Source organism: Suillus bovinus (genome assembly GCF_016758785.1).
Source record: "Suillus bovinus strain UH-Sbo-P2 chromosome Unknown EDB93scaffold_31, whole genome shotgun sequence".
NCBI classification, from domain to species: domain Eukaryota; kingdom Fungi; phylum Basidiomycota; class Agaricomycetes; order Boletales; family Suillaceae; genus Suillus; species Suillus bovinus.
The window spans coordinates 224,235-241,282 of NW_024542087.1; the positions used below are offsets into that span (position 1 = coordinate 224,235).

At 48.2% G+C, this 17,048-nt stretch overlaps 4 protein-coding genes across 4 annotated transcripts; 1 reads left to right on the forward strand and 3 right to left on the reverse strand.

The window, feature by feature from the left end:
* Positions 1–82: 82 nt before the first annotated feature.
* EDB93DRAFT_467268 (chromatin remodeling complex protein) lies at positions 83–3,716 on the reverse strand. The gene is made up of 12 exons (XM_041456469.1): positions 3,386–3,716; positions 3,157–3,332; positions 3,026–3,100; positions 2,935–2,962; positions 2,549–2,878; positions 2,226–2,494; positions 1,888–2,176; positions 1,504–1,834; positions 1,135–1,454; positions 459–1,083; positions 290–403; positions 83–239 (listed from the first exon to the last, which is right to left on the reverse strand). The coding sequence occupies exons 1-12, from the start codon at positions 3,514–3,516 to the stop codon at positions 114–116; spliced, it is 2,814 nt and encodes a 937-aa protein (XP_041307301.1). The 5' UTR covers positions 3,517–3,716; the 3' UTR covers positions 83–113.
* Positions 3,717–6,097: 2,381 nt separating this feature from the next.
* EDB93DRAFT_1250851 (uncharacterized protein) lies at positions 6,098–8,641 on the reverse strand (the record flags this gene model as incomplete). Its single annotated transcript, XM_041453072.1, has 2 exons — positions 6,098–7,938; positions 7,990–8,641. The coding sequence occupies 2 exons, from the start codon at positions 8,639–8,641 to the stop codon at positions 6,098–6,100; spliced, it is 2,493 nt and encodes an 830-aa protein (XP_041307302.1).
* Positions 8,642–10,079: 1,438 nt separating this feature from the next.
* EDB93DRAFT_1085952 (uncharacterized protein) lies at positions 10,080–11,935 on the forward strand (the record flags this gene model as incomplete). Its single annotated transcript, XM_041445944.1, has 10 exons — positions 10,080–10,127; positions 10,233–10,304; positions 10,404–10,445; positions 10,505–10,608; positions 10,664–10,707; positions 10,753–10,812; positions 10,874–11,162; positions 11,214–11,490; positions 11,545–11,627; positions 11,677–11,935. The coding sequence occupies 10 exons, from the start codon at positions 10,080–10,082 to the stop codon at positions 11,933–11,935; spliced, it is 1,278 nt and encodes a 425-aa protein (XP_041307303.1).
* A 1,307-nt stretch (positions 11,936–13,242) lies between these two features.
* EDB93DRAFT_1085997 (cyclin-like protein) lies at positions 13,243–14,615 on the reverse strand (the record flags this gene model as incomplete). Its single annotated transcript, XM_041445949.1, has 2 exons — positions 13,243–14,295; positions 14,349–14,615. 2 exons carry the CDS (start codon positions 14,613–14,615, stop codon positions 13,243–13,245), a joined length of 1,320 nt encoding a protein of 439 aa, XP_041307304.1.
* Positions 14,616–17,048: the final 2,433 nt, after the last annotated feature.

The following is a 17,048-nucleotide window of genomic DNA, read 5'->3' on the forward strand; positions in this document are numbered from 1 at the left end:
TTTTTACACTCGCTCTATTATTTTGATTTGCATGCTTTCATTATTTATATGATGCTGAACGGCAGGTGCAACCTAGGCCTCAACGGGTTAATAGGATGTTTACAAAACGTACATTACACTGAGTTGACAGCTCTTCGGTTTGTCCACATCATGTAAGGCTCTCGAGAGACATCGTGACCATAAGATTTAGTTCGGGTGCTGCGCCTCGCCTCAGGAAGCTTTGCACTTATGTTGAGATCCTGCTCTTAGTGGTTAGACAACGACAATTGTCGAGATCTCTAGTACTTACAGAAATGCGTTTGCGCATACCAGGAGCGATATGATTCCACCACTTTATGAATGAATTCTTCAGGGCCAGTTCCCGAACACCCTTAGGGTTTAGCCAAGCGAGGAACTCGTCAAGCTGCAAAGCCAAACGGTCAACAACGGTCAACAAAACGATAGCTAAAGGAGAATACCTCCTCGGGCTCAGCATACTGCGCCCACTCGGATGGTGCCAACATTCCCTCTGGCCCTTCTTCTTCAAGCCTCCTAGCTTCATAGTCATCATCTTCCTTCTTCAACATTAACTCCAAGTCCATCTCGCTCGGACCCTGTATAAAGATTCGACCAGCTCCGTACTGGACGACGCCTCCACTACCCAGCAAAGAAGCAGATCCCATGCCGTCGAACCACCAAATCCGATTATGGAACCGGTCCTTTCCCAATGGTTTGACTCGCACCGCACCAAGTAGCTTCCTGAACTCTCGTTCAATCGCCTCTAATCGACGCTCGAGCTTATTAACCTCTTCATCGAGTCTGCGATGTTCTGCCAGTGCTTGCTTCGCAGAGGCTGCTTGAGCACGAGCAAGTTCTCGTTGCTTCGCATGTGCCTGGGTATGGGCTTTCTGACGAAGATCTTTCTGACGCGCTGATCTCTTTTGGCGAGCACTAGAAGTTGATGCGGTCTCCGAGCCATCTTCTGAAGGAACGTCCGAAAGATCACTGGACTCGTGCATCGTAGTATCTTCGTCTGGGACGACACCGTTGGTCCCAAGCTCCTTCACCTCCGTTTCCCCGGCGAGGGAATTCATTTCCTCAGTGCTGAAAAAGGACGTTAAATGGAAATACCGCTGTGCGTCAAAGCGAACTCACTACTGCTTCTTCTGGCGGCCAATCTCTATTTTCTCCTTGCGAAGAGCCGTTAACTGCTCTTCGCATGACTCCATGTGGGAGTGAACTGCCTTGCTCGAGACGGCAAGATTGCACATCAAGGTAAGGATGTCAATCCTATCGGCAGGAGGCAACGCATAGTAACGCTCGCTGGGTGAGGATTGGACACTTAAGACGTTTGCGGCAGGACTTGAAACACGAGAACTTGACGATGAAGACGAAACTTCTTCATGTAGTTCCGGGGCAAAGAGTAATCTTGTCAAGACTTCTCGTAGACGGGGAAAGTTGTCGAGTGTGGCATGCTATTAGAAATGAGCATCGAATATGAATAATAGGCTGAAATCACTTCACATCTTTTAGGCATCCTAGAAGAGCCTCTTCCCACCCGTCTCGCATCTCATTGTGCCGCAAGGGGATCCGTTCCCAGTTGTTCCCTATGTCAGCCATGGCACCAGCTAACTTGTCGATTGAAACACCAAGCACTCTATAGTCTCCTTCCGGTGTATCTTGAATACGCAGTAACGACAGGACAGCACTATGCCGAGTAAATGGCACTGTGCGTAGGTTGTAAATGAGCGTCGAGTGAATCTCTCCTAATAGTGCACAAGGCGGGTCTACGAGAGAATGCCGCAAGGCATGTTCAAACTCGTCCATTGTAAACGTTGACAAGTGGAGTGGTTGTCTGCGATAAACTGTTAGATATTCATATGCAACTATTTGCGATTGTTCACTTACCCGTAAATGACCAGGAAATTCCATGCCGTTAAAAATGCTTCAAAAGTACCCTGGTTCTCGCCAAACGGAAGTCCCAATTTGCTTGGTGTTGGCTTTTTGACCTTCAAACCCGCTTTCTTTTCCTTGTCGTTAAGCCGAACATCCAGATCTTCAGTAGGGTAGCGAATGGGTTTCTTTTTCTTCTTCTCTGCAGCCAGACGCTCAGCCTCCTCTTTCGCCTTTTGTTGACGCTCTGCCTTTTCACGAGCTTCGCGCTCGCGCTTTTCAGCTGCAACAGCCAAGGCTTTCACTGTTACAGTAATCAGCACCGAGCATTATCCAACATAGAACAACGTTACCTCTTTCCTCCTGAGCAGCAGTCATCTTCTTCTGCTTCTTGGTTGGTGGTCCTTCCTTGTCCTCCCATATCTTTTTACGCTTGTCGATCTCACCGCGTTTGATGTCTTCAACACCTTTGCGTGTTTCCTCTGGCATCACAGAGTCGACACCATAGTGCTTCGCGATAACTGGTTTTACCGTCCATGGCGAAGCGACAGCAGCATCACGATCAACACAGTCACGGATAAAGCGACGAAGAATAGATTTCGAGAATGCAAGGCGATCGCGGCTACAACAAGACGTGGTCAGGTTTGTTCATGTTGGGCTAACGAGGGTCACAAACCTCATGACGCTGCACTGAACATCCATGAAGCTACCGCTCCATTTAGCTTTGTCTTTCGATGCAGCCTTTCCTTTCTCGTGACTCTTCTCGTGTTGCTCTTCAAGTATCTGCACCTTGTAGGAGTACGTAAGGGGGTCATCACGGACCAATGCTTCCTTCGCTGGGATCTTCAAGTCTCCACCAATCTTGTGAATTTGAACAGCGTCATCGTCAGCAATTCCGTGAGGCGGAGATGGCACTGATGAAGATGAGGCTTGATTCTCGGCTGGGACACCGACACTTTCACCCTTGGTCTTCGGAGGATGCACTTGCACAACTTTCGCGTAGAACCTGGCGAGATACATATTAGTTAGCGGGGTAGATATATTGAGATATGATGCACGAACTTGTCGCCTTGCGCGTCAACGAACACCTCTGACGTCGCGTGAAAGGATGGGATGAGTACCAGAGTAAATTAACGTTGACGGGCAAACTTACTCTCATCCACAAAATAGCGGTCCTTGAACCGGTCAAAGACAGCTTCTACGAGGTGGTCTAGTCGACCTACAACCTCTACAGACGACAAACATGATCAACGTTCAGTTCAGAAGAGCTGAGAAAAGACGCACGCCATTGGACGGCCTTGAGGACAGCGGCCTTCAGAGGCTCAGGGAACCTGGAGTGCATAGTCTGTGCCTCCTGTTGTTCGCTTTCAAGCGCCTGGAAGTAGTCAAGGCCACTTTTTCCTGTGACCTCGCACTGGAACTGCTTAAGCCTGTAAAATGACATCCGCGCAGCGTAGGCCCTGAGGAGAACATGGTTGTAGGAGACATTGGAAAAAGAAAAGGTTTGACAAACTCATAAGTTTCAAATATCTCGCCGGTTTGCTGTAGATAATAGACCTCCTTGTTAGGGTTGGACTTTGCAGCCTGGAGAAGAGCCTCGGATGGTTCTGTGAGGACGACACGTTTGCGTCTGCATGTTGGCATTGTGAGGAAGGATTGTTGGAGGACAAGGGTGAAGATGGCAGGAAGCGGGAAATAAGAGGGAACGGCCGCGGGTGGCTATTAGGGAGGAAACGAATGCGTGAAGCGGTCCCTGTGCATTTTTGCACCTCTGCCTCCGTCTTATTACACAAGAGACGCCAACTTCAACCAAAGTCTTTTCTGCACTCAGCATTAAATCTTTCTCTAGCGACTGTCGCGTTTCATTAACAACAGTTAGTATTTAGTAGAATCAATCGCTTTTGCTTGTGTGTTACCGGCAGTCCACCCACGTCTGTCGTTTTGTCACGGGAACCGCACAAGGCTTGCACCTCGAACTCCATGAACCTTTCTACCGAACACCAAAAACGCGGTCAATCTTTTTCTCGCGCCAGCTGGCAATGGGATGCCCTTTAAGTGCCATGGATTTTGCCCATCGACGCCAGTACACAACCGTGACGCCCGGTCTTCTGATCTTGGGCTCATTCTTGTGATCTTTCCTTTGGCTCGAGACGTACTTCTTGTCCTACACCAATTTATTGACAACTCCTCCACCGCCATCTTGTCACGATTAAGACACTTCCAAACTTTCCTCTGCAAGAACTTCCATTCAATTCACTCCATGCCTGTGCACACTGTAGGACCACAAGTACATCCAAGGGAATGTGGCTGGCATTCACGTGATCTAACATGTGGTCAAACGCGTATGTAGACATGCTATTAGGCTACTCGGAGCTACTTCCACTTGTCACAACGAAGGAGAACTGCTATGTATTAATGTCCACGTACGATAAGGGTGATAGAGGAAATGTCTATAGCGAGGAATAATCGCTGTTAAACGATATCGATGGCATTGAATGGTGGGCGGAGAAATAGAGATGTCATGCCAGCCATATACAGTAAGACACCACACACGCGAGCATCAGGAGCCAGATTTTGTGTCTCTGAAGTCACGCGATAGAGTAAGGCGAATACAGCATAGTGCTCACTTCAGCAGTCTTCAGTGAGCTAGTCGGAAGAATTGAAGAGAGCAGCGACATACCGAAAAAAGCACGAACAGTAGTAAGATGAGGCCATTGCCTGTCAATACGGTTGGAAATAGCCTGAGCTGTATACCGCGCTGTCCTTTGTACACGAGAGACTGGTTATCGATGAGAAGTTGATCCAGGCTCGCTTGAATGACATCCCGGATGCATGTGGTCTCGTCCCTGTAATACCTGACGTTGCACACCTCCCATGATCTCTATGGTGACTGGAACTGAAATGATGTCAGAAGTGTTAGGTCTAGCACGGTGATTCGGTGGGTAGGTAGGTCACAGGCATCCTCGTCGGCTCTCACACCACATTTGGTCAGGCTTCCTAACTAGCTTCTGAGAGCACCGAGAAGCCACAATCCAGGGGGCTCTGAGGTGCATCATATCCTGCACCTCGAGATTGATTAATCCCCCAGTAAAATCAAGATGAACGACAATTACAATTAATGTCGTCAAAAGCTGAACTACATACCTATATTGATGGGGGCAATATCCCCGATCCCCTGAAGAAACTGGCGACGCACTGGCAGCACTGGCAGACCAGAGTTGCGTCTACTGCTGAAAAGTTCAATCGGACACCGTGAATGAACTTCATGGTGCGATAAGTCTGCACCTTCATGAGCGAGCTCGCATCTGGAAGATGAAAGATACAGATAATTACCATGATTCGTCTTCATTACCCGAGCTCGTGTCTTGTAGATTGTGTGAATACACCGATGCCCATACTAATACTGCACGAGTCCAGAAAAAATGTCATTCGACAGCTCATGGCTAATAACTCTGGGCGTCATCAATGGTGTTAAGTTCCAACTTGAAAGTTTCGTCAACCTTCTGATGGAGAATCCTACACTTACCGAGAAATTCCAATACACGATGGTTGCAAGATGCAACTCATATCACGATGACCCTGAACGCGTTGTTCCGCTTGTATACAATGAACGGACCATAATATCCGTGAACGGATCCCTCGGATGATCATTCCGAGTGATAGTTATTAGACATATGTTTCATACTTGTTCCCGCGGATAATCGCAATACCGGGTCGGTATATACCCGTACCCGCATGGCGCACGAGTGCAACTGTGGACTAATTTAGAGAGGCTCGCTGTGAAAGACATCAGATGACAGATGTGCGATGGAAGTCACTATCTATCTTCTGGTGGGAAACAGCATCTGACCGGTGCGCGAAAAGAATCTACATGCTTTCAGCCACAATGAGTTAGGTGGGTTTTGCTGGCGTAAATTGTCGGTAAATCGAAAGTTGAATGCATTAAGCACAGAGGCGACAGATTCAGAAACCTCCAGGCCACGAAGAGTGAGTTGACACCACTTTGAAAAGCGATATGCTGTATCCGTAAGATTACGAGTAGTCTGTCGTAAGGCACCTGTAGAAAGGTAAAGCATAAGAACTACATGAGCGACAAACGAATGCACAGAGAAGTCAGTAAGTGTGGGTTATGGTGTCATATGCTGCTGAGGATTCGTAAAAAGGCAATTAAGCATATGTCGATAATATAAGGGATGGGGAATCGAGAATGGATAGAAGGGAAAAGTTAGTTGAGATTGACCCGCACTCGATCTGGTGGTCGAGCAGCAGGCTCTGACGCTCCAAGGCGAGTGAACTTGTTGCGAAATCGCCTTTGGCGAGGGGAGGTGAGTTTGGAACTTTCTTTTTCGCTGGACGCTAAGTCCTTTGAACGTAGAGCAGCGAGACGAGGGTCAGATTTCACTTCGTCAGCGCCCTTGGCACCAGGCCGCGAGATAGATAGCAAGCGTCGTAGACCAGAACCAGTGGACTGGCGCTTCTTTGCTTTTGTATCTTGTGCGTCGATGACGGCAATCGCCTTCGCTGCAGCGGTCATCGAGGCCCGTTCTGCGGCAGCACTTGCAGTGCGCTTGCCTCCACGTTCGACTTGTGTCGGGGACGTGGGGCTACCAACTGGCGTTGACATGGAGGCTGTCATGTGTTCCTTGCCCTCAACGTTTACAAGCACCCAACCATTGCCACTCCCACTGCGACTCCCAGACTTTATAGGTGATGCAGGTGGATCAGTTGAACTTGATGCCTTCCTTTTATAAACGCTCTCCCTTGACGGAGGGTGAATCGGTGGTGGAGGAGGCCTCGGGGGAGATATCATCCCAATAAGCCCTGCTTCACTCTTGCGCACAGCTTGATCACTAACAAGCTCCGGCGAGGCAATCCTCGCATCGATATCATGCAATGATTTGTCTGGACTTCTTCTGTGTTCCAGATGGAGACATCGCTCATCGGTCATAGCTGCCTCGGTCATACGAGACACCATCTCGGGGCGCTCCTCCTCAGGCGACATTTCCCATGCACCAGGTAAAATAGGTAGGTGTGGCGCTGGTTCTTCACATAGTTCCTCGTGCACCTCCTCAATGTTTTCAATGCCATCTGGCCGGCCAAGTCCTGGCCATTTGAATGGGACCCCGGAAGATGTATCTGCATCAATAGTATTCGCAGAGTATGCTGAGTCTCTCATACGAAACATCCCTGGGCTGAGGAGAGGCGGGCCCTCATTCATCGAGACATCATGGCTGGCAGGTGTGGGTGATGAGTTGCGAGGGTCCCTAGGTGGGGAATGTGATCGGAGGAGAGGAGGAGTCTTCGAACGAGTCGACACCGGTCGCAGAGCGCTCACCCGGCGTTGGGGAGACGGAGATCTCGATCTCGGTCTATGATGATGTCGTTCTGGAGGTGGCGACGAGTATACAGCATCTTCAGTGGGATTATCCGATTCAGGAATTGGGCCAGGGGTTGCTGTGTAATTGAGATTGGAAGTGAATCTATTACGCGCCATTGAACCTATACCAGTCATGTTCTCACAACTGCTCGGCACAGCACTAGCAAGAGAAGTGCGAAATCGTCCATGTTCATCATCATCCCGAGCGTCAAAGTCAACAGACACGGGCACTTGTGCGCGAGGTGCAGGCTTTCGCATTTGATTGCCTGGCACTGCACGAGGCGGCAAATTTGTCGCAAGGGGAGGCAATACGATGGATTCTGTGGCCGACCGCGTGTGGTGAGGTGACGTCTGAGAGGATGGCAAGCCGTGAGGCGGGTGCTGAGGGCCAGTAATGACTCTTCTATGCAAAGAGCTGGGAATCATACCCACTTCTGGTGGTTCGGGCGTCGACACCCGATGAGATCTTCTTACATCCAGCATGGAGCCGGATTGGCTTATAGGAGATTCGGGCCAATAAGGATCAGTATCAGTAGTGCCAGGCCCAGTAAAGACCCATAGGTCCTTGACTCTGGAACGGCCATTGATTGCCAGCGAAATGACGAGGGAACATGCATGAGCATCGAGGGATTGTAGAAGTGCAAGTATGTGTCGCAGAGAATCTGTCGCAAATGTGTCTTCGTTGAACCCTGCATGAAAGCCTTTTAAAACCTACACGGATTTTACTCAAGGACACTCACAGCTATACCCCTTCAACTTAAATTCGTACGCATTGTCCGTTTTCTTCTCCGATAATACGCCCCGAGGCCACGATCCTCGCACGGCTTGAAGAATTGCTGGAGTTGCGTTTAGTGGTGGATTGATGACTCGCATGATGGTCTGCGAGACAAACGAGATGGCAAAGGGCATTCTTCTCTCCGTTTGCAGCCCAGTCTGGTGCGAAATGTTACTTCCCGAGCCTGCGGGAGCTGGTGCAGAAGGTAGAGCAGGTGAAGAAGGCAAAAGTGGCCTGGAAAATGAGATAGCTAAACGATCGTCGCGCTCCCGACCATAGTCGATGCTAGAAAGTATAGTGTATCCAAACCTGTATATGACAGCGAGTATATCGAGGAGAATTCGCTCTGTACGAGGACTCTTTGGTGAATTCCAAGGCTTTTGAGTTATAGTGAATTCCCAGAAGTTCTGTTGTATATCCTCGCGAAATCCACCTGTCAGGTAAAAGTGATCAAGGAGTCGACGTAAAGCTGCAATGACATCGGGAGGAAAAGAATAAAGCCTGATGCAACTTGAACCAGAGATAGCAAGAAGGCCAAAGATGTTCGTGGCTCGTTGTTCACGAATAAATTCTTTCCTTGGAATGAAGCCAGAGTCTGTGACAGAGCCTAGCTGCATGTTCGTGATGGTTGGCCAAGACGAGGTGCGTCCAACAGATACAACAAAATGACACAGATATTGCCAGAGAGAGAGAGGCACGGAGAGTCGGGATGGACTCCAGGCGGAAAACGGCTGGCAGCAAGGTTAGCACGTCGGAAGGACATCAAGCCCAGATCGATTAAACTTACTCAGTGGTGACAAGTGTGCGCTAACCGTTCACAACAGATTAAAGCAAGGCACACAAGGCGAGGTTGTCTACAGACGACGCTTGCGCAGTAGAATATTCTTATGCGCTGCGTGTGTGCAGCCAGTAAATTGGAGATGCGGCTAAGGAGCACCCACGAGGTTTGCTTAAGGCCTTGTGACGTCACAAAAGTTAATGAAACACGTGCTAATTTTGTGGGTTCTTTGACCCTTCCAATTCGGATGTCAGACCAGTATAAACCAGTGAACACGAAGACGACGATACTCTTGGTGCAGAGGGTGGAGAAGGTACGATGCCTATCATATAAATTGTCGTGACTGCACTCATAAAATCTCGATCAGAACATTTTGTTATATATAAATATCGCTAGCTAGCCAGCGCGACAAGTCCGGCAGGTTGAAGCGAACTACATTTACTGTGGTGAATGAATGGCATCCACCTTCGCAATTGGCACCACATGATGGACGTGTCGTTGGCTCATGCCGATGTGCCCGAGGCGCTCGACACCCTGTAAAGGAAGATACCAAGACTCGATTGAGGAAGCGGCTCTTGTGTCCCAGGCGTCTTGCACACCTTCCGCAAGGCACTTGTGAGAGCTTGACTCGGCGTGCAAACCTGCAAGTTCAGCCTTCTCGGGAGATTCCGCATCCTTCTAAGTTCTGTATACAGTGTACGGATCAGCTGACCATGACGGTTCGATATTTTAAGGACTAACTTCCATCAGCTTCGAGGCTCTAAGTTCCAAGTTTGGAATATCTAATATCGCTGTGCTGGTTCCGAGTTGTCACATAGGCTATCGACATGGCTTTATAAGTTCAACGGACATGCAGCGAGCGGCGTTCGAGTCGTGTCATTAACAGAGACTTCCGGCAACCGCCCATGTCTGGTATATCTAGATTTGGCTGGACGCCCCGCAATCGAAACAGCAAGACCTACGTAGGCTTGGTCCGAATCAAAAGCCCAATGGCAGAATAGTATAGTGAACATCTCCTCTTCTTTGTGAACGGTAAGCATCACCGTCTCTCCATGAGCGCATTAGGAGGACTACGCCTGAATGTATGCATGATTGGTCCACAGTTGCACCTAGGCCTTGCGAGTCTTTGAAGTTCGTGATCAGCTTACGTGATGCTACATTTTCCAATATCCGGTCCGATGTGTGCGTTCGGGCCGCTAAGCGTTACTGGGTTTAAGACAACTGACCACTTCCGGAATTCTTTCTTTCATTCAGTGATATCTTTCCTTAGCGTCGCCATGTCAAACCTCAGTAAATTGAACGTTTTAATGTGTAAGCCAATTAATGTTGCCTGGCACAATTCTGACCAGGCAATGTACTCGCAATAGGTGGTACTGTGAGTATTCGATCGACCAGCAACTGTCCTATCAAGCTTCTCATGCGATCCTCAGGGAGAGTACACCACTGGATGGACTGGTTCTGGAGCCTCTACATCTGATAAGAAGGTGTCATATATTTGTCTTGTCCATTTTTACTGACAGCTAAGGCCTAGCATTCGTAGATTGGGGTATGTGCATTCCCTGGCTTAGTCGTTTACACAATGACTGAGATCATGACATAAGGTGGTTGGCCTTACGCTGTTCGATCTTCGAAGGTTGGGCAAAGTGCGTAATTTTTACAGTGAATCGATTATTTTCCGTGCTTACATCTATCTTAACGTTAGATTGGCAAGCTGGGAATGGTCGGCGTTAATGGCGGCAAATTCCCTGCAATACGCCAACACTTACAAGAGAACATTAAGAATGTTTACAAGGATATGGACACCTCGTGCGTGATCGCGTTAATATTGCTTGTTCTTAGACAACCGCCAATCGCCGATTAGCTTTGAGGAGTACCCAAAAGAGGGAAATATCGATCCCGAGGCTTGTGTGTTGCTTCTAAGTGTGCTGTGAATATGTCTTACCCTCATAGACAAGGATGCCATCGACAAAATGTCTCCTGGAGATGCTATTATCGTGTTTACACCTGATAGTGAGTTTCGATCTTTCGCGTGTCTAACATCTAGATTACTCACTAGCGAGATCACTTATAGGCACTCACTACCCCATTAGTTTGTACGCGATACAACGTGGCATTCATGTTCTCGTCACCAAACCCGCAACCAAATTATTATCACATCACAATGAGCTCATTTCAGCTGCGAGAAAGCACAACGTTGTCTGCTTTGTGGAGCATCATAAGCGCTTTGATCCCGTGTATAGTGATGCCAAAGTCAGAGCACAGGCACTTGGCGAATTCAACTTCTTCAGCGCATGGATGAGCCAGCCGAAGAGTCAATTGGAAACCTTCCGTGCTTGGGCTGGCAAGGATTCAGACATCAGGTGAGCTCCTCTTTTTGCAGATCAATTTGTATGCTGACATTTTTTACTCAGCTATTATCTCTCGTCACATCATATTGATATTAGCTGCTGGATTCTTCAAGATAAAGCAGTACCCACGCGAGTTGTTGCCAGTGCAGCAACCGGCATTGCTACGGGAGAGCCATACAACTGTGTTCCTCAAACAGAAGACACCATCACGCTCCTGGTCGATTGGCAGTCGATCAAGAGCCCAGGACACAAGGGCACAGCAGTCTATACAGCATCTTGGACTGCACCTTTGAAGGCGGGTATTCACTCTGCCCAGCATTGGTATTATATGGGTTCGAAGGTGACTCGGTCACTATGTTGCAACAACGTAAAGCTTCTGCTAATTGTTTCGTAGGGTGACATAAATGTTGACCAAGCTCACCGCGGATATGATATCACCGTCGACGAAACTGGGAAGACATGGTATAATCCCTTCTAGTGAGTGCCTTGACAAGAGAAACAAGTGTATTTAATTATTCATCGCTAGTATGAAATATTCGCCGTCCGAGACTGGTCATTTCGACGGACAACGGGGCTACGGGTATATTTCTATCGAAAAGTTCATCGATGCCTCCCGAGAGGTCAACGCTGGCGTTGCAAAACCCTCCGATTATGATAGTTACGGCTATCCGACCATTACCAACACCGTGCTTACAACTGCCATTCTCAATGCTGGTCGTATTAGTCTGGACGAGAAGAGAGCTGTTGGCATCAAGAAGAGCGGAGACGAATGGATACTAGAATAAGAGGTTCGCCTGACAATCTCACTTGCAACAATAGTGTTTTTTTATGTAAATCATAGTGTCCTCAAAATCATTGTATTCTATGAATGTGAAGACCGAGTTCTAGCTCCGTGTCAACGCCGAGGACTAACATTTAAGCAATGTTGAGCACGTCGAAGAACGTAGATTTTCACTCATTCCCGCGCGCTGTGTCCACTCTTGTTTCATCTGCCATGAAGTTCTATTGTTCTTTTCGGATGAAGAGCAGAACAGGCACCCATTGCAACTGTGGAAGCCAGTCGATCGGTTTGAAACAGGGAATTTCGGTTGTTGTAGGAAGAACCACCTGGGATGTTCTTGAGAACCTGACAAGTGTGGGAGGCCGATTCATGACTAGCGGTCACAATCTATATCAATTGACAAGCCCGTACTCTGTTAATAACACTTATCAGCTCCTAGTCTCCACCCCGGATATTTGGAATTTCTTTTGCTGTGCAGGAGATACATATGTACTTCAGCCCTGTTCTGATGGATGTCTCACCGGAGAGAAGTTGGCGCCGATTCCATTCTCGCTAAAACTGAGCGCGCTACCAGTATAGTGGAAACACCCATTGAGCCCTTCAGATTGCAAATGTAATTGTAAACAAAGTTCGATGTGGTAGAGTGATTGCTGCAACAATGACGAGGATGGATGCGCGGACAGTGTGCAAATGTAAGGGAGAGTAAAAGCACAAAGAAGCGGTTCGCACGATGGGGTACGGGACAGAGAATGCAAGAAATCGCCCCGCAACGAACCAGATAGTCGACAGTGAGTTTAAAGAATACGATAAAGTGAAGAATAATATAGAATGAATGCGATAGACACAGAATGGGACAGGTTGTCGACCTGGTTCGTTGCAAGAAGACGGGAATCAAGGGAACGATGGGTGGGGTGATGCATAGACTAACAAGTGGAATGAATGCAGATAATGCTGTGTTGGCAGGACGACCAGATATGGCCAGGCAGACCTTCCTTGAGAAGGATGACAAGCGGAAAGCAGATTGGTACAGGACAGTTATGTCACCCGTCCATCCTTGTATCGAGTATGCGGCACGCAGGTGCGAATCCGACTTCTCAAGGCGACCGCTCACCCCACAGTAGATTGTGCGCGGGATGGATGATGGGAAACGAGACTATTGCAGAAAAAGAAAGTGATGCATGGATGATGAGGCTTGCAAAGACAATGCACAGAGTGGCTGAGCGTGTAGGGTGGTATTACATTTTGCGGGGGTTGTAACAATCTTTTCGACACGGATGGAGTTGACCTGAACAGAAGGTACGGATCTGCGCACTATGAGACGGCGGTCATTCGCGGCGACCCATTCAAGTGATGCAAGGCTGGACGGCCAAAGGCAACGAAGTCGTGCGGCAAAAAATGGTCGGGCGGGACCTCCGCGCGCTGTTTATTGATGACAGGCTCAAACGTTGTTGGCAAATTTTCCTTATCGTCTTCTGATAGGAAAGAGCTCGAGAAGGGTTCGGGGGAGAACGATGAGGGACTCGTTGGAGTGAGAGGGAAATCATCAGATAGATCAGAGACGGATGTGGTGGCGCTCAGAGGCGTGCTGGCACCAGACGTTGATGAGCGAGTGGGCGTCATTGGAAGAGCAATGAAGGACTGCCGAATAAACCGGCCACCCTGGAGGTAGTACTGCACAACGAATGTTGCCGCCTTGGAATAGAAGGCATAGGAGTACTTTTTTACCAGCGTCTCCGAAAGGTCGTTGACGTGCTTAGCCAAGCGATTATCGAGATAATCAACGATTTCCAAACATTCCTCTGTTTCCTCAAAGATACGGCGTGGTTTGCCGCACAGGAAGAGAGCTAGCGTGAGTGCTCCAAGTGCTATCGAGGAGGGAGGATACTTGATGAACTCTCGGTAGAACAAAGTGATTTCCATCAGGAAACGTGCAACATGCTGGACCCTTTCTTCCTCGACAGATGGCTCACAGCACATCAGTCTGAGCCAAGCTTCTGCGGTCGGATGGCCTAGCGTCCATTGAATGGTCTGGAGTACATGGCCTTCCATTTGAATGAAAGCGGACTCGTCATATGTGTCGCGACAAATCTGTGCAAGTTCTTGGACCGTCGGAACGCGTTCCTTCGCATCCTCGAATTTGGCAGCAATCCACAACGCTGCGCAGCCTACGAGCTGATAGTGCTTTATGTACACTATTCGCCGAGAGACGTAACGGTCCACAATATTGAGAGTGAGATATAATGTCTCAGGTCGAAGTCGGAAAGTGAAGTGAATCTCAACGAGAAAATCGACGAGACATGGGCGCATGTGCCATCGGATCTCGGGTTGCTGATCCATCGACTGTGAGGATGACATGGTGTATCGCTATACCAGAAGGATTAGGTCGACATTTAGCCAGTAATAAAAGTCGCACAAACCTCCATCTCATGCATGTAAAAGCAGATATCTTCCCGGTATTCCTCTTCGAGAAAGATGCCTTGCCTGCGAAGAGCGGTGATTTGAGCTTGACGTTGTCGCTGTTGCAACAGTGCTGCCTTTGCAGAATAAGGGGTTCGGCGGGTTGCAGGAGGAGGAGCGAGAGGGGACGTCTTGTGATATTTCGATATACCTGAAGGAGATGGCCGTTTCTTAGGGTACGCAGCATTTCGAGAACTCCGGTAAGAAGTTGTAGAAATATCTTTCATAACTGAAGAAGCGGCGGGTGAGATCGATCTAGGAAAGCGTACGACCGATAGTGGGCTTGAGGGGGGTAATTGAGCGAAGAGAGGAGTAGATTCTGCATCAGCAATGATTTTATCGAAAAAGGCGGGAGAAGACATGATTAAATGTACGAGCGCCTCGAGCGCTCACAAGATGAAGGGAAAGAGATAGCAACAACCACATAACGGCTGAATGCCGCGAGTTTGTTTATTGTTAATGAAAGGCATTCATTCTGTCGCAGCATGCCGACATCTAGGAAATGGCACTTGGAATGCGTGGTCTCACGATGTGATACCAGTTGGGATAGGCAAGATCTAGGAAGAGCAGACTCACTAGAGTTAGGAAATGATCATGCGAGGGCGAACAACTTCAGAAAGGTTGTCGTGAAGTGAGGATGGCGGTGAAGAGTGGCGTGGAGGTAGAGACTAGATATGAACAAGTCGTGGTCAGCGTTGATGGTCGTAAAAAAGTAAAGATAGGGATATCAAGAGAGGGTGTACTACAAAAAAAATCTCCTTGAGGAGAAGATTTGTTGATGGAAGAAGAAGAGAGTGAATGAGGACACTCAAAAAGAGTATAAGATGCAGACGCGGCACAATCGGCTCGTCAAGTAGTTTGAAATTAAAAAAGGAAATTGAAAGAAAAAATATTGTCCACTTTCATGTGAACTTCTGTGAAAGGTCCAAAATCATGCAAAAAATATACCACGGCAGCAACGACAACGACATTGTAGAAATAATTGGTCAAGGGAAATCAGACAGTTAATCATAATATCTGATTGTACTGTCAGGCGTTGCTCAACCCTGCCTCAAAGGCCCTAGATGAGCGCTCAGGTTGACCTCGGTCGAGACCTCCATAAGGGACTGGGTACATATTCCCACGACCCCACGTTTTACAGTGACGAAAATGTGAATGACATCAATCTCACCTCGAATGCACTGGTTTGACCGGGTCTTGCGATGCTGTCAACTGCCGTTAGCTTTGTCTGCGCTGTCAGGGCCATGAGGTACGCACTGTGAACGATGTTGACCGACACCGATGTGCTGGCTATCCTGCATTTCACATCTCATATCAGTCACAATAGATGGCATCGGATGCGCGGATAGCTTACAAGCGGCGTGACCGACAAAGGTGCTATAGAAATGAAATTGATGTGGAGGAGCGATTAGGACAAATTATTCTGGCAAAAAGTAGTGCTGTCTTGTTGAAAGAATGGGAAGGAAAGACCGGGCAAAGGAAAGACTGAGTGAGTTGTTTGTTTCTAGTAGAGTAAAGGCAGAGCAACGACTATAAAAAGTTCGCTCGAAGCTAATCGAGCGTGACGGGCACAAGAGCGGACGTGGCTTTGTACTCGTAAACTGGAGGCTGGCGCCGGGGGGGAACGGGATTGAGAGGTAGTTGCAGGAAAGAGTGTAAGACTATGATTCCGCAAAATTTCAATCGGGGAAGGAGGTAATTGTCGAGTGCAATGCGGAGAAGGCGTGTACCCTTTGTCAAAGCAAACGGTATGTATTATTATTATTATTTAGTTCAGTTTCTGATTTGGCAGTATCAAATACACGTTGTCTGCCTGCAGGCATATAGGTTATCTTGTTTATGTAAGTTCTATATCATCCTTCTGTGCTCCTCCTCGGCCAGCTTCCTATCGGAGTCCGCATCTCATACCATATAAGTTCGGCTACCAGCTACCAGCACGCAAACTCCCACAGAGTACCTCCCATCAGTCACCTCTTATCGAGCGTCTAACGATGCCATCGGTCCATATAGGTCCACATCGATTATCGAAGGCGGCAGCGTCCCTATCGGATGACCCTTTCATGATCTAATGTTATCCGAATCGAGAGCAATGGTTTGAGCGGCCCACTAGGGCAATGCCACATCATTGGAGGGGAACCGAGTAGAAGACTGTCTTTGACATTGAGCGTCAGGCCTACGACTAGAACAACACAGCCCATGCCATCATGCCATGAATCCATTAGCACTTCAAATTCGTCTTCCCCTTTTATTCATCGGACGGATTCACTGGAGATAGAGTGTTTTTTTTCGCCAACCTTTCAGCTGCTTTATGTCCACGGCAATCCCACTTGTGAAGGGAGCCGTGAGTAAGGAGCGCCGCCTGTCATTGATCTCGTGGTTACGACGGAATTTTCAGACATGGATTATGGAACGCTCCAAACAAGCTCTTGGCAATTGTTAAAGTTTGAAGTGCACGCCGTCAACGAATCTGCGATTGATATTCGCGGCCGCAAGAATCATTATCCTCCTAAAGCATTTTTCCAAGGACTCCTTGCACAGCAGTTACAGAAGTTCAGAACCAGTGCGCCGCGAGCATCAAGACTCATGAGGCCCCATAAGTACGTAGACAGTTTGTTCTTCTTTATGTAGTTACTATGAGTAAATCTGTAATCCTTCCATTC

Coding starts and splice junctions, on each gene's coding strand:
- EDB93DRAFT_467268 (XM_041456469.1), bottom strand. CDS start 3,516: ATGCCAACATGCAGACGCAAACGTGTCGTCCTCACAGAACCATCCGAG. Junction 3,101..3,156: donor CCTCAAGGCCGTCCAATGGC/GTGCGTCTTTTC, acceptor TGTCGTCTGTAG/AGGTTGTAGGTCGACTAGAC. Junction 1,455..1,503: donor TTCTAGGATGCCTAAAAGAT/GTGAAGTGATTT, acceptor CATTTCTAATAG/CATGCCACACTCGACAACTT.